At 56.8% G+C, this 12553-nt stretch overlaps 1 protein-coding gene across 1 annotated transcript; it reads right to left on the reverse strand.

The window, feature by feature from the left end:
* Nucleotides 1-479: 479 nt before the first annotated feature.
* Nucleotides 480-6407, reverse strand: CHADL (chondroadherin like). Its single transcript, XM_052641303.1, has 4 exons — nucleotides 4587-6407; nucleotides 3852-4018; nucleotides 3020-3218; nucleotides 480-653 (listed from the first exon to the last, which is right to left on the reverse strand). Exons 1-4 carry the CDS (start codon nucleotides 6405-6407, stop codon nucleotides 621-623), a joined length of 2220 nt encoding a protein of 739 aa, XP_052497263.1. The 3' UTR covers nucleotides 480-620.
* Nucleotides 6408-12553: the final 6146 nt, after the last annotated feature.

The following is a 12553-nucleotide window of genomic DNA, read 5'->3' on the forward strand; positions in this document are numbered from 1 at the left end:
CACAGCAAAACGCTATGTTCTTTGTCCCTGCCACTCCCCTCCCAGGACCCTGGGCTCCCCAAAGGCCCAGCCCATGTCTTCATGCCCCTCATGCCCAGCACAAAGCTGCCCTCAGCGAGTATATGACCAAGTGTACATACATACCTGGGACCTAGAGGTTAGCCAGTCACAGATGGCAGTGTTGACCTCCAGGACGTTTTAGCTCAAGGCACACAATGAACCTTGTCCCTCCACTCCTTGCCCACTGCCTGACAACAGCCTGCGGTGAGCGGCGCTCTGGGGCAAACCCTGGTGGAACCCCCTGCACCTTCCTTTACTGTCACCGTGTCGGACTCGGCTGCTCGAGGGACGGGGAAGCAAGGGATTCCGTGTTTGTGACAGCCTCATGCCAGACACTAGTTTACAGGTGTTCACACTGCTTCATCTTTGACCCTGTGAGGATGTGCTGACTTTATTTTACATGTAAGAGAGAAGGCTCATTAAGGTTCAGTAACTTGGTGACCTAAGTTGACAAGAAATGGAAACAGTGGGATTAAACTCCAGCTCGTCGGCCAGGTCACAACCAAGACTCAGTGGCTTCAATCTGGAGAGCACCCCAGCGCAGAACATTCTGCTGGGGATCAGGGTCCGTGTCCTTTAAGGCCTTTGTATTCCTAGGAGGAACAGCTACTTTCAATAGAAGTAGAAACAAATCCTAGGGCTTCCCTGATGACTTAGTAAAGAATCCGCCTGCCAGTGCAGGAGATGCTGGCTTGGTCCCTGATCTGGGGAGATGCCACATGCAGGACAACTACTGAGCCTGTGTTCTAGAACCCAGGAGCTACAACTACTGAGCCCACGTGCGGCCAACTGCTGAAGCCTGAGAGCCACCACAGTGAGAAGCCTGTGCACCACAATGAGTAGCCCCCACTTGCTGCGATTCAAGCAAAGCCCGTGCAGCCAACAAGACCCAGCCCAGCCAAAATAAAATAAACCCCTGGTGTGATCACTCACCTAGAGCCAGACATTGTGGAATGTGAAGTCAAGTGGGCCTTAGGAAGCATCACTATGAACAAAGCTAGTGGAGGTGATGGAATTCCAGTTGAGCTATTTCAAATCCTAAAAGATGATGCTGTGAAAGTGCTGCACTCAATATGCCATCAAATTTGGAAAACTCAACAGTGGCCACAGGACTGGAAAAGGTCAGTTTTCATTCCAATCCCAAAGAAAGGCAATGCCAAAGAATGCCTAAACTATTGCACAATTGCACTCATCTCACATGCTAGTAAAGTAATGCTCAAAATTCTCCAAGCCAGGCTTCAATAGTATGTGAACAGTGAACTTCCAGATGTTCAAGCTGGTTTTAGAAAAGGCAGAGGAACCAGAGATCAAATTGCCAACATCCCCTGGATCACAGAAAAAGCAAGAGAGTTCCAGCAAAACGTCTATTTCTGCTTTATTGACTATACCAAAGCCTTTCTGTGTGGATCACAACAAACTGGAAAATTCTGAAAGAGATGGGAATATCAGACCACCTTACCTACCTTCTGAGAAATCTGTATGCAGGTCAAGAAGCAACAGTTAGAACTGGACATGGAACAACAGACTGGTTCCAAATCGGGAAAGGAGTATGTCAAGGCTGTATATTGTCACCCTGCTTATTTAACTTATATGCAGAGTCCATCATGAGAAACGCTGGGCTGGATGAAGCACAAGCTGGAATCAAGCTTGCGGGGAGAAATATCAATAACCTCAGATATGCAGATGATACCACACTTATGGCAGAAAGCAAAGAAGAACTAAAGAGCCTTTTGATGAAAGTGAAAGAGTGAAAAAGTTGGCTTAAAGCTCAACATTCAGAAAACTAAGATCATGGCATCTGGTCCCATCACTTCATGGCAAGTAGATGGGGAAACAATGGAAACAGTGTCAGACTTTATTTTGGAGGGCTCTAAAATCACTGCAGATGGTGACTGCATCCATGAAATTAAAAGACGCTTGCTCCCTGGAAGAAAAGTTATGACCAACCACGACTGAAGTGACTTAGCAGCAGCAGCAGACGGCATATTAAAAAGCAGCGACATTACTTTGCCGACAGAGGTTCACCTAGTCAAAGCTTTGGTTTTTCCAGTAGTCGTGTATGGATTTGAGAGTTGGACTATAAAGAAAGCTGAGCGCCAAAGAATTGATGCTTTTGAACTGTGGCTTTGGAGAAGACTCTTGAGAGTCCCTTGGACTCCAAGGAGATCCAACCAGTCCATTCTAAGGGAAATCAATCCTGAATATTCATTGGAAGGACTGATGCTGAAGCTGAAACTCCAACACTTCGGCCTCCTGATGCGAAGAACTGACTCATTTGAAAAGACCCTGATGCTGTGAATGACTGAAGGCGGGAGGAGAAGGGGACAACAGAGGGTGAGATGGTTGGATGGCATCACCGATTCAATGGACATGAGTTTGGGTAAACTCCAGGAGTTGGTGATGGACAGGGAGGCCTGGCATGCTGCAGTCCATGGGGTGGCAGAGTCAGACACGACTAAATGACTGAACTGAATTATGATCCCAATTACTTTAAAAAGCAAAAAAGAAAACTATATGTTTTGTCAAATGTAATGTCAAGGGGGTGATGGAGTCTGATCCGTGGTGCCAACAACACACCTGTACCCTTGCTCTTCCCACCCCAGCAACAAGCGAGGCCCCGAGATTGGGTGGGAAAAGGCTGACTCGAAGCAAGCCAGCAGTGACCATCACTGTGGGATTCTTCTGGACACACATGGTCCCGGGAGGCTGCAGCTTAATCAGGCCACTGCCCAGGGGACAAAAGGTGTGCAGTCATTTCCTCATAAGCCCCCTCTGAGCTTAGCCCAGAGCTGGAGAGGGTGGACATCACTCTCAGAAGCCACCCGAAGAAGATCTGGTCCCTGCCCAGATCTACAACCTCATGAAACTGGGACCAAGACAAGTCGCACTCCTACTACCATAACGGCCTTAAAACCTGACCCACCCACCAAGGCCTTCCCGCCCCCACCCCTCGGCCAACCTTGTTTCCTCTCTGCCATCTTCCCTTCATGGGGGTTCCCCGGGCGCCAGGCCTGGGGGCCGGTGTCCGCTTGGCTTTCCTGGCAGCCTGGCCTGGGCAGGCTTCAAAGACAGCAGCTGCGGCCTTCACCCTCTGGCCACGGGCACTGGGAGGGGTGGCACAGGTGGCCCCCACGCGCAAGTTCAGCCCAGCCAGCCACCTGAGAAGAAAAGTGGGGGTGGGGAAGCCCCCGTGCCGAACTTTCCTGAGGACAGCGAGGAGGTCCTCAGGGATTTGGGGACGGTGGGGCCTAGTGGGTGAGAGTGGACGCACCAGTTAAGTGATCCTGAGCAAGTCAAACCTCAATCCCCTTCCTGTAAAAGGGGGCCAGTAATAAACAGTGGCCGAGGACTGGTGAGCCAAACTGATCTAGGCAAGCTACTGAATTTAACACCATTTTACAGTCACCATCATCCCCTTTACAGACAACGAAACAGCAGAGAGGCCACGTTCCTCAAAAGGAGACAATCACAGAGGCGGGTTGGAGCCCCGGTCACTGGGCTCCAGGGCCCTTGCTGCTTTCCTGGGCAATGATGTACAGCGCTCCCACACTGACTAGGTCCACTCAGCCAGGCAGATTTCACCCCCACTTTATGGATGAGGGAATAGAGGCTCTGGGAAACCCACCCCAAGCCCTGTGGGGTGGCTCCCCAGAGGGTAGCTGGCCCTGGCAGGATCCTCCCCCGCAAAAGGTGCTCAGATGGCACCGACTTGGTGCCCCCAGGGAGACGGTGGGGGCTTGAGAGCAGCTGGCCGGGCCCCTAGCTGGGGGGGTTCAGGCGGGGGTGCTCACTTGTGAAGCGGAAGCAGCTGGCAGTCACAGTGGAACGGGTTGCCGCTGAGGTCAACGAGCTCCAGCTCACTGAGACCGGGCAGGGCGGGCAGCGTCTGCAGCTGGTTCTTCTGCAGGTGTAGGCTCCGGAGCTGGGGCCCCAGGCCCGAGAAGGCCCCAGGAGAAATCTGCAGGAAGGCGCCAGGTCCTGGTGTGAGCTCCTGCCTGCCTGGGGAGTGGCGAGCCCAAGGTGGGGGCAGGAAGGGCAGTGCTGGTGGAAGACTCAGGCTGGTCCTGTTGGGACCTGACCTGAGCCATGACAGGCTCGACGGGCCACACTAGGCCTAAGGCCTCAAGCACTTGCCCTCTGCAAGTCACCCAGACCCCCCAGTTCATGGTTCTTTCTGCTAGGCCCTATCCCCCATATAATATAATTTATTTATAAATATTTGATTATAAATATAAATATGACTTATAAATATTTATAATATAATTATAATTATATATATATATATATACACCCCATATAATTATAACGAAAGCCCTGCCCACAACATGTGTAACAGAGGTAACCCACAGACCCTGGGGAGCTCCCGCCTCCAGGCCTCAGCAGCGTCCTCCCTGCTCCCTGTGGCACAGCATTCAGCCTGATCTGTGGCCCACACCTGAGCTCTTAGGGGCAGGCGCAGTGCCCGGCTCATCTCAGGGCCCCCATGCCCAGCCTGCCTCCCCTTGCCCCTCCTCCCCTGCGCCCACCTGCTCCAGGCCACTGCTGTTCAGGAAGAGGTGCTGCAGTGAACGGCCCACGGGCCGGAAGGCGCCATCTCGTAGGGCCCGGAGCGGGTTCCCAGAGAGCTGCAGCTCCAGGAGGGCCGGCAGCCCCTCCAGGGCCTCAGTGGGCACCTCGCCCAGCCGGTTCCTGTCCAGGTGCAACTGCTCCAGCTCCCGAGCGGGGCCCAGCGCCCCAGGGGACACTCGGGCGAGGCGGTTTCCACTCAGGTAGAGCCAGCGCAGGGCCCGCCCACCTGCCAGGTCACCGGGCGCCAGGTGGTCCAGGGCGTTGTCCTGCAGGTGCAGGGAGAAGAGGCTGGGCAGAGCGAGCAGGGCGGCCCCTGGCACCCGCACAAAGCGGTTCCGCTCCAGGTACAGGTAGCCCAGGCGGGGGGCGCCCTCGAGAGCGGCAGCGCTGAGGCCGGAGAGCCGGTTGTCCGACAGGTAGAGGTAGACGAGGCTGTCCAGCCCCGCCAGGGCGCCCGCCTCCAGCTCCGTGAGGCCGCAGTGCTGCAGGTGCAGCGACACGAGGCGGCCCAGGCCCGGGAAGGCCGCCTGGGGCACCACGGGGAAGCGGTTCCGCCTGAGGTCCAGGAGCTGGGTGTCGTTGGGGAAGCCGCGGGGCACTGCCTGCAGGCCCCGGCCCTCACAGCTGCTGTGCCGCGACTCCGGGACGCACACGCAGGTGCGCGGGCAGGGCCCGGCCGCCCCGGCCTCCTCCCCAGGGGCGCCGTCAGGGGCGCGGGGCGGCGCGGCCTTCAGCTCTTCGGCCTCCTCCTCCTCCTCCGCCCCGGGCCGGGGGCAGCGCAGGTCCGAGGGCCGCAGGGCGTCCAGGGCCTCCCCGCGCAGGCGCCGCGGCCCCCAGCACGCGCCGTCCGAGCGCACGCGCGCCCGCGCCAGCCACTCCAGCAGCGGCCGGGCCCGGCAGCCGCACCAGAGCGGATTTCCCTGCAGCCGCAGCCGGCGCAGCTGCCCCGGGCCCTGCAGCGGCGGCAGGGCGTCCAGCTGGTTCCCGCGGAGATCCAGGGTATGCAAGCGGGGGCAGCGGGCAAAGGCCCGGGCATCCAGGGCCTGTAGGGCCCCGTGGTCCAGCCTCAGCTCCCGCAGGCCGGGGAGCGCCAGCTCATCCTCCTCGCCCATGTAGGTGAAGGGGTTGTGGCCCAGCTCGAGGCAGGCCAGGCCGCGGGCCTGGGACAAGGCCGCCCCGGGCAGGGCCTGCAGCTCGTTGTGGTGCAGGCTGAGCCGGCGCAGGGCAGGCAGGCCCGCCAGAGCCTCGGGGGCCAGCACGCTGAGCGCGTTGTGCGACAGCTGCAGCCAGCGGGCGCGCACCAGCCCCTGGAAGGCCATGGCGGGCAGGTAGACCAGGGCGTTGTGGGCCAGGTTCAGCGTGGTCACCGCACCCAGCGCCCCAAACGTTCCTGGCCGTAGCTCCTCCAGCAGGTTCCCCGCCAGCTCCAGCCGCTGCAGCGAGCCTAGCCCGTCCAGCGCCTCCTGGGGCAGCGCGCGCAGGCGGTTGGAGGCCAGGTTGAGGAGGAGCAGGCGGCCCAGGCCTCGGAAGGCGCCCTCGGCCACCAGCCCCACCTGGCAGTGCCGCAGGTCCAGGTGCGTCAGGTGAGGCAGGTCCCGGAAGGCAGCCGGGGGGATCTCCTGCAGCACGTTGCCCTGCAGGTCCAGACGCTGGGTCAGCTGAGCAGGGAGAGGGAGGGGAAGCTGAGGGGCACCCGGACCACAGCCTGTGCCCCTTGCTAATGCTGGCAGCTGCTCTTCCCTCACCGAGAACAGTCTCCTCCCCCTCATTCTCTCCATCCTGCTTCCTGACGCCTCCTCCAGGAAGCCTTCCTTCACGGCCACCCGGGTATCCCCCACTCTGGCACTTTCCTCATTGAATCGTCACTGCCCCCTCTACTTTGATTCTCCAGCTCTTGACTCCGCAGGGCAGAGACCATACCTTATCCCAGTAGGTCCCCAGTTCGCTGCCCCAGGGCCTGTAATTAACTCAGTATTATACGTCACATAACTTGTTCCAATCACTTAGGATTTTAAATAGATCATCTCCGTTGTTGGCTGTTATCATTCCCATCTTACAGATGTGAAGACGGAGGCTCAGGGAGGAAAAGTGACTTGCTGGGGCCTTCCCCAGCCAGGTAGTGGCAGATCCTCCGGTGCCAGCCCAGGCTCCTCCCGCTGTCCTCTTCCACCCCACCTTGCCCTGCTGACCTCAGGGATGGCGGTTGGCACCTCGGTGAGGTTCTGGTGCCGGCAGGCGACATGCCTCCTGGGATTGTCGCAGACGCAGGCCTGCGGACAGCGCTGGGCCACCGCGCACCGGTTTGGCCCCAGCGGCAGCAGCAGTGGAATCAACAGCACCAGGGAGACGCTCTGGGGCCTGCCAGAGAGAAGGGCCAATTGTTCGCAGAACAAGAGACCCACACTGTCCACTTCCCTGAGCCCTGCTTCTTGTCCCAGAGCCCATCGGACGTCTTCTTCCTTTGGCGCTGGGGAAGCTTTCGTTATCCTGAGCCTCCAACTCCTCCACAGAGCTGGGATTCCCTGTTTTACACCAGAGGAGACGGGATCAGAGGGATGACCTGGCGAGTCTCTGACTATCTGCCCAGTGCCTTGGTGAGGCCTTGCCCAGTCAGTTCAGAGGAGTGAACAGGCAGTGCAGAGGCTCCTGGGTCCAGGGGAGGCCTGTCCTCCTGGGGTGAGGTTGGCGATGGAGAGTCAGCTGTTCCTCAGACCGATGTGGCATCGGCACCCTGGTGCCAGGGAGCACGACACCCACCTTGAGGAGATGACCCGGCAGCTGGAGGGGTGGACCCAGGCCTGGCCCGAGTGAGGCTAGACTTTGGGGGACCAGGTGTCATGGGATCCGAGAGCCTTGAGGAGCCTTGGTGGCTGGCCAGCGCCACTCTGACAGGCAGACTGGTGGGAGCTCTGACTTCTCTCCTGCTTATTCCTCTGCTCTCATCTCTCCATCTTAGCGCCTCCCAGCTGGCCTGGCCTGGGGGAAACTGAGGGTATGGCCTTGGAGCTGTGCTTTAGGCCAGGTCTGTCCACTTATCCATCTGTCCTCCCACCATCTGTCCATTGCCCAGCAAGACCCCTTCATCTCCCAACTGCTACCTGCCTCTCCACGGGGCCCACCATGCCACGGTGGCACTCCTTGCTCCACCAGCCCTCCGCGCACCGCCAACACCCAGAGGGAACTTTCCGAAATACAGGTGGGCCCTGACACCCCAGCTGAAAACCCTCCAGCATCTCCTCACTGCCTTTGCTGGGAGGTCCTGAGTCCTGATTCCCTGACAGGTACCCACCTGCTCAGAGCCTTCAGCGTCCCCCTTAGCTCCCCTACCGTAAGTATGCAGAGCAGCTCCCTCTTGTCTGCCTGCCACGCGAACCTCACCAGCTGTTCCCATGTCTGTCCTTAGCTCTCTCTGAGCACCCCTTCCTGACCCCTGGGCTGGCTTCTACCCTGAGCTGTCCCCATTTCTGCTCACTGGCTTGTCACCATCTATTTTGCAGTCTCCTTGGAGTCCCAGGGTCGAGCCTGGCCTTGGGGCTGGTAGCATCCTCTAGAATCTGTAGTGAGGTTGAGGCTCAGGGCTGGCTGGAGTGGGGTGGGGGCTGCATGGGGACAGATCCCTGCAAGGTTAAGCGTCCAGGCCTTGGAGGGCTGCCAGGCTCTCAGCCGGGCTCCTGGAGGACTAGCCCAGCGGAGCTCCTGGGAGCAGCTGCACCCGCCATCTTCCTCAAAACCCTCTTTTGAGACCCTTGGAGAATCTCTGTCCGGGAAGATCCCAGAGCCCCTCTCCCCCATCCCTGAGAGGCCCAGAGAGGGACAGGGGCTTGCCTGCAGCCATGCAGCTTCTCTGACCGCCCCCCGCCCCCCAGCAACCCTGGGGCCCCAAGACTCACCCCGCCATTCCAATTGCCTGGCCAGTCGGCCTGGAGGCGCAGCACAGGGAAAGGCTGGCGACGGTCCCCCGCCTGGACGCCGGGGGAGCCCCCCCTCCCGGCCCACAGACCTGGCAGCAGGGGCAGAGCTGAATGGGAGGCTTTGTGAGGTGAGGGAGAGACGGGCATGGCGGGAGCAGTGGCTGGAGTTACAGGGCTTCCTGCTCTGAATCCTGGCCCAGGCCTGAGACGCAAGTCCCTGGACCAGCCCAGCAAGGGGGGGCCTCGAGGGGCTGGGCAGCCTGTGGGTCCCAGACCTAGACTTCCTCCTGCTGTGGGTTCTTGGGCAGGGCTGCGCCTCTGTTAACGTGCTAACACACAGTAACTGGTCAGGGCTGCTGTGGGGTCACACTGTAGGGGCTCAAGAACAGTTAACTCTGCCTTGTTTGTGCTTACATTTACATACATTGTTCACCATTTTACACAAAATATTCTGCAAACTTGTTCTTTTTTCACTCAACATCATGGAACTAAGTTGATTAGTTAGTATTGGATAGTATTTCATTGTATAAATGTATCGACTTACCCATTAGATGTTATGGTTGCCTCCATTTTTTATTACAGTGTTCCACAGAATACTTAAATACTTATCTTCCTGGGGACATGTGCACTTAAAAAAAAGTTTATCTAGACCGTAGCAATTATGTATCCTGTGATTTTTCCACACCCTATACTTTAGATCTGTTTCTGGTGGAAATGCAGCTTTCATTGTTTTAACTTTTTTAAAAGCAAGAAACAGTGTCACACCACACACAGACTTCCACATGTGCTTTATCTCACAGCAAATTCTAGCCACAGTATCCCACAGGGTGTATTCTTTTACGTCTGGGCTTTTTTTTTTTTAATCAGTATTGTTTGTGAGATTCGCCTGTGAGGCATATTTTTAAATTTTGTTCATTTTCATTTTTATCCAGCATTCCCTTCTGTAAATAGTCCACAAGCCGCATGGGACAGCGGCAGGAGCGTGATCCACCCCGGATGGAGGTAAGAAGGTGTAGCATCTCCTTGTCTCTCCTTTCTACCCAAAGGCAACGGCTTTCATGTAGTAGTATAGTTCTTAAATATATCAAACAATGCCATATTATTTTGCAAACATGTTTCTTTCACTCAGTCATGTTTTTGAAGATTTAGTAGATACATGTAGCTTCTGTGTCTGGTTTATTCATTTTGAGTGCTACATATATCTCACTGCGTGTCTGTGATGCCATAGTTCAACTATTCTACTGATGGCTGTCTGGTTCATTTACTTTGGCTGTGCTGGGGCCTTAGTTGTGACATGTGAGATCTTTGCTGTGGCATGCAGAATCTGTAGTTGTGGCATCTGGGAATCAAGTTCCCCGACTGGGAATTGAACCTAGGCCTCCTGCATTGAGAGCTTGGAGGCTCAGCTGCTGCACCACCAGGGGAGTCTCATTTGGTTATTTAATTTTCTGGCACTCCTCACCAAGCTGCTTGTCTCCTTGTGCCCGTGTGCAAGCTTCTCTCAAGTAGACCCTTAGATGTGGAACTTGGGCTCACAGGCTATGTGTGTTTTCAGCTTTCTCAGTATCTGCCAGATTACTCTGAAGTGGCCTTCTTTAGCTTGACATCCTTCCAGCAATGTGTAAAACGTGCCAGATTCATTTCTTTCCTGGTGTCACCTCTCAATCATATTCGCCAGCCTGGTCTATAATGGTATTACTTATAGTTTTACTTCGCATTTCCTTCAAATTGGATACATATTCTCAGCACGAATCCTTCCTTGTTATCTGTGTTGCAGTGTCTTTTTCTACTCTCTCACCTTGTCTGTTAACTTGTACGGTATTTCTGGTCACTTTTCACTTTATTTTTTGAAATTTATTTGGCTGTGTCCGGTGTTAATTGCGGCGCATGGGCCCTAGGGTGCAGCCTCAGTAGTTGCAGCCTGTGGACTTAGTTGCTCTGTGGCATGTGCTTAGTTCCCTGACCAAGGATCAAACCCACGTCCCCTGCATTGCCAGGCAGATTCTTCTTACCCACTGTACCACCAGAGAAGTCCCCTCACTTTTAATTTTGATGAAGGCAAATTTCCTTATGGTTTGTGCTTTTTGTGTGTCAAAAATGCTCTCCAGTGTTTAATTTTACCCTTAAAAAAGGCTATGGCTGTTAGGCAGATGGAGTTGGACCACTTTGAAGATTGGTGCATGAAGGCATCCTGTGCCTCCACCCCGTCCTGACCCCCACCCTCCCCAGGCTAACTCCCGTCCTGAAAGCTGGGTTTGTCACACACACATTTATGCTGGCTTTGCCCTGGTGGCTCAGACGGTAAAGCGTCCGTCTACAATGCAGGAGACCCAAGTTCGAGCCCTGGGTTGGCAAGATCCCCTGGAGAAGGAAATGGCAATCCACTCCGGTACTATTGCCTGGAAAACCCCATGGACAGAGAAGCCGGGTAGGCTACAGTCTGCGGGGTCGCAAAGAGTCGGACACGACTGAGCGACTACACTTCACTTCACTTAGAACCCAGGGTGCCGGGCTGAGATTGCCTTCATTCGAGGCCGCTGTTGATTCATTTGTGGGGGTCACGGTGTGCTTCGAGCCCACACCATGCTCTCACTGTTGTGAGACATGGCCTTTGCTCCTGGCCCACTTTCCTGACGTGCCTGTGAGCCATTTCTAGGTTCCTGCTGTCGGAACAGTGCTGCTCCGGGCGCCCCTGACCACACTGCCTGGGGCTTCCAGGATGGAATCCATGGTTTGCAGCTGGTGGGGGGTCACAGGCTGCCCCAGCAGAGGCATCCGTGATCTCGCAGACCCCAATTCAGGGTGTTCAGGGACCTGGAACCTGGTGTAATCCTAGGATTGGCTGTCGTTCTCAAACGTGGGCATTTGAGTCTGGGGAGGAGATTCCAAAGTCTGCGCTCAGTAGGCAGAGGAGAAGGCCCTGGCCCTTTCCTGCATCTGGAGTTGCTCTGAAGGATGGGGCAGGGGTGGGCATCCTTCAGTGTGTAGGCGAGAAGCCGGGCACTTGTCAGCCACTACGAGGTGAATTAGATGACATCTGTGCTCCTGCCTGAGCTGTAGCTCGACCCGCATCAGCCTGGGAGGAAGGGCCAGCTCCAGGTGGCCTGGAGGGAGGGACGCCCAGGCCAGAGAACCCCGGCAGGCTCCTGGAGGGCTCCGGGCTGCACTATCTCCATCTCTCACGAATCACCTGTGAGAGGTCCTGCTTGGAGGTCAAGACTCAGCTCTTGAACCCGTAACTCGAGACGTCTTCTCTGACCTCACTGCCCACCATCCCCACACTGGGTATCCTGCACCAGACTGGAGCTCCCCAGAGGCTGTGTGTGCCGCCCAGGAGCTCAAAATGGCCAGACCCCCACTGGCCTCCTGCCTGACACCCGGGATGGGGCGGGGGGAGGGCGAGGCCTGGGCATCGCTCTGCCACCCAGCCAAGAAGGATGTTGCCTGAGTGGTCCGTGGCCAGTAAAGACACAGCACCCCCTAAGCAACCTCAGAGGGAGCTCTTCACTGGGGCTCACTCTAGGGCAGTAAGGAGAGGGGTAGGCTGCTGACATACCACTGCGGCAACGAGAGGACCACCCCAGGGGTGGTGCCCTCCACTGTGGGCCACTTCCCATGCAGGCCCAGGGGCTCCTGCTTCGGCCGCCAGCAGGGACTGTGGCCACATCCGGACTGTGTTCCACTCAGCCGGGTCCGTAAACGGAATAATGAAAGGGCTGGTAGAGCCCAGGTTAGGTAAGGCGGGACGTGGGGCTAGGCAGGTGAACCAGGGCCCAACTCACCTGCCTAGAGCAGAGCCCTCCCACCCTCCCCGAACTCCCGGAGTGGCTGCCCCTCCTGGGTACCAGCCACCCAGCTGTGCGAGGCAGGCAGGCAGGCCCACAGCAGAGGGAGGGGGCTACGAGGCTGCCCCCCCGTGATGATACAGACTGGCCTGGGAGCTCTTGGGCAAGGCGGACCGCCCCTTACAGACCTAGATGCGGCAGGGGTTGGGGGGGCACATCACCATGGCC

The sequence above is a fragment of the Budorcas taxicolor genome, chromosome 5 (assembly GCF_023091745.1).
Source record: "Budorcas taxicolor isolate Tak-1 chromosome 5, Takin1.1, whole genome shotgun sequence".
Classification (NCBI taxonomy): domain Eukaryota; kingdom Metazoa; phylum Chordata; class Mammalia; order Artiodactyla; family Bovidae; genus Budorcas; species Budorcas taxicolor.

Excerpts from the sequence above, each read along its gene's own strand:
- CHADL (XM_052641303.1), bottom strand. The coding sequence starts at position 6,407 with ATGGAGAGAATGAGGGGGAGGAGACTGTTCTCGGTGAGGGAAGAGCAG. Across the intron at positions 3,219-3,851 it reads CAGCTGCTTCCGCTTCACAA|GTGGCTGGCTGGGCTGAACT; the intron begins GTGAGCACCCCC and ends TTTTCTTCTCAG. Across the intron at positions 654-3,019 it reads GATGGCAGAGAGGAAACAAG|GAATACAAAGGCCTTAAAGG; the intron begins GTTGGCCGAGGG and ends TGTTCCTCCTAG.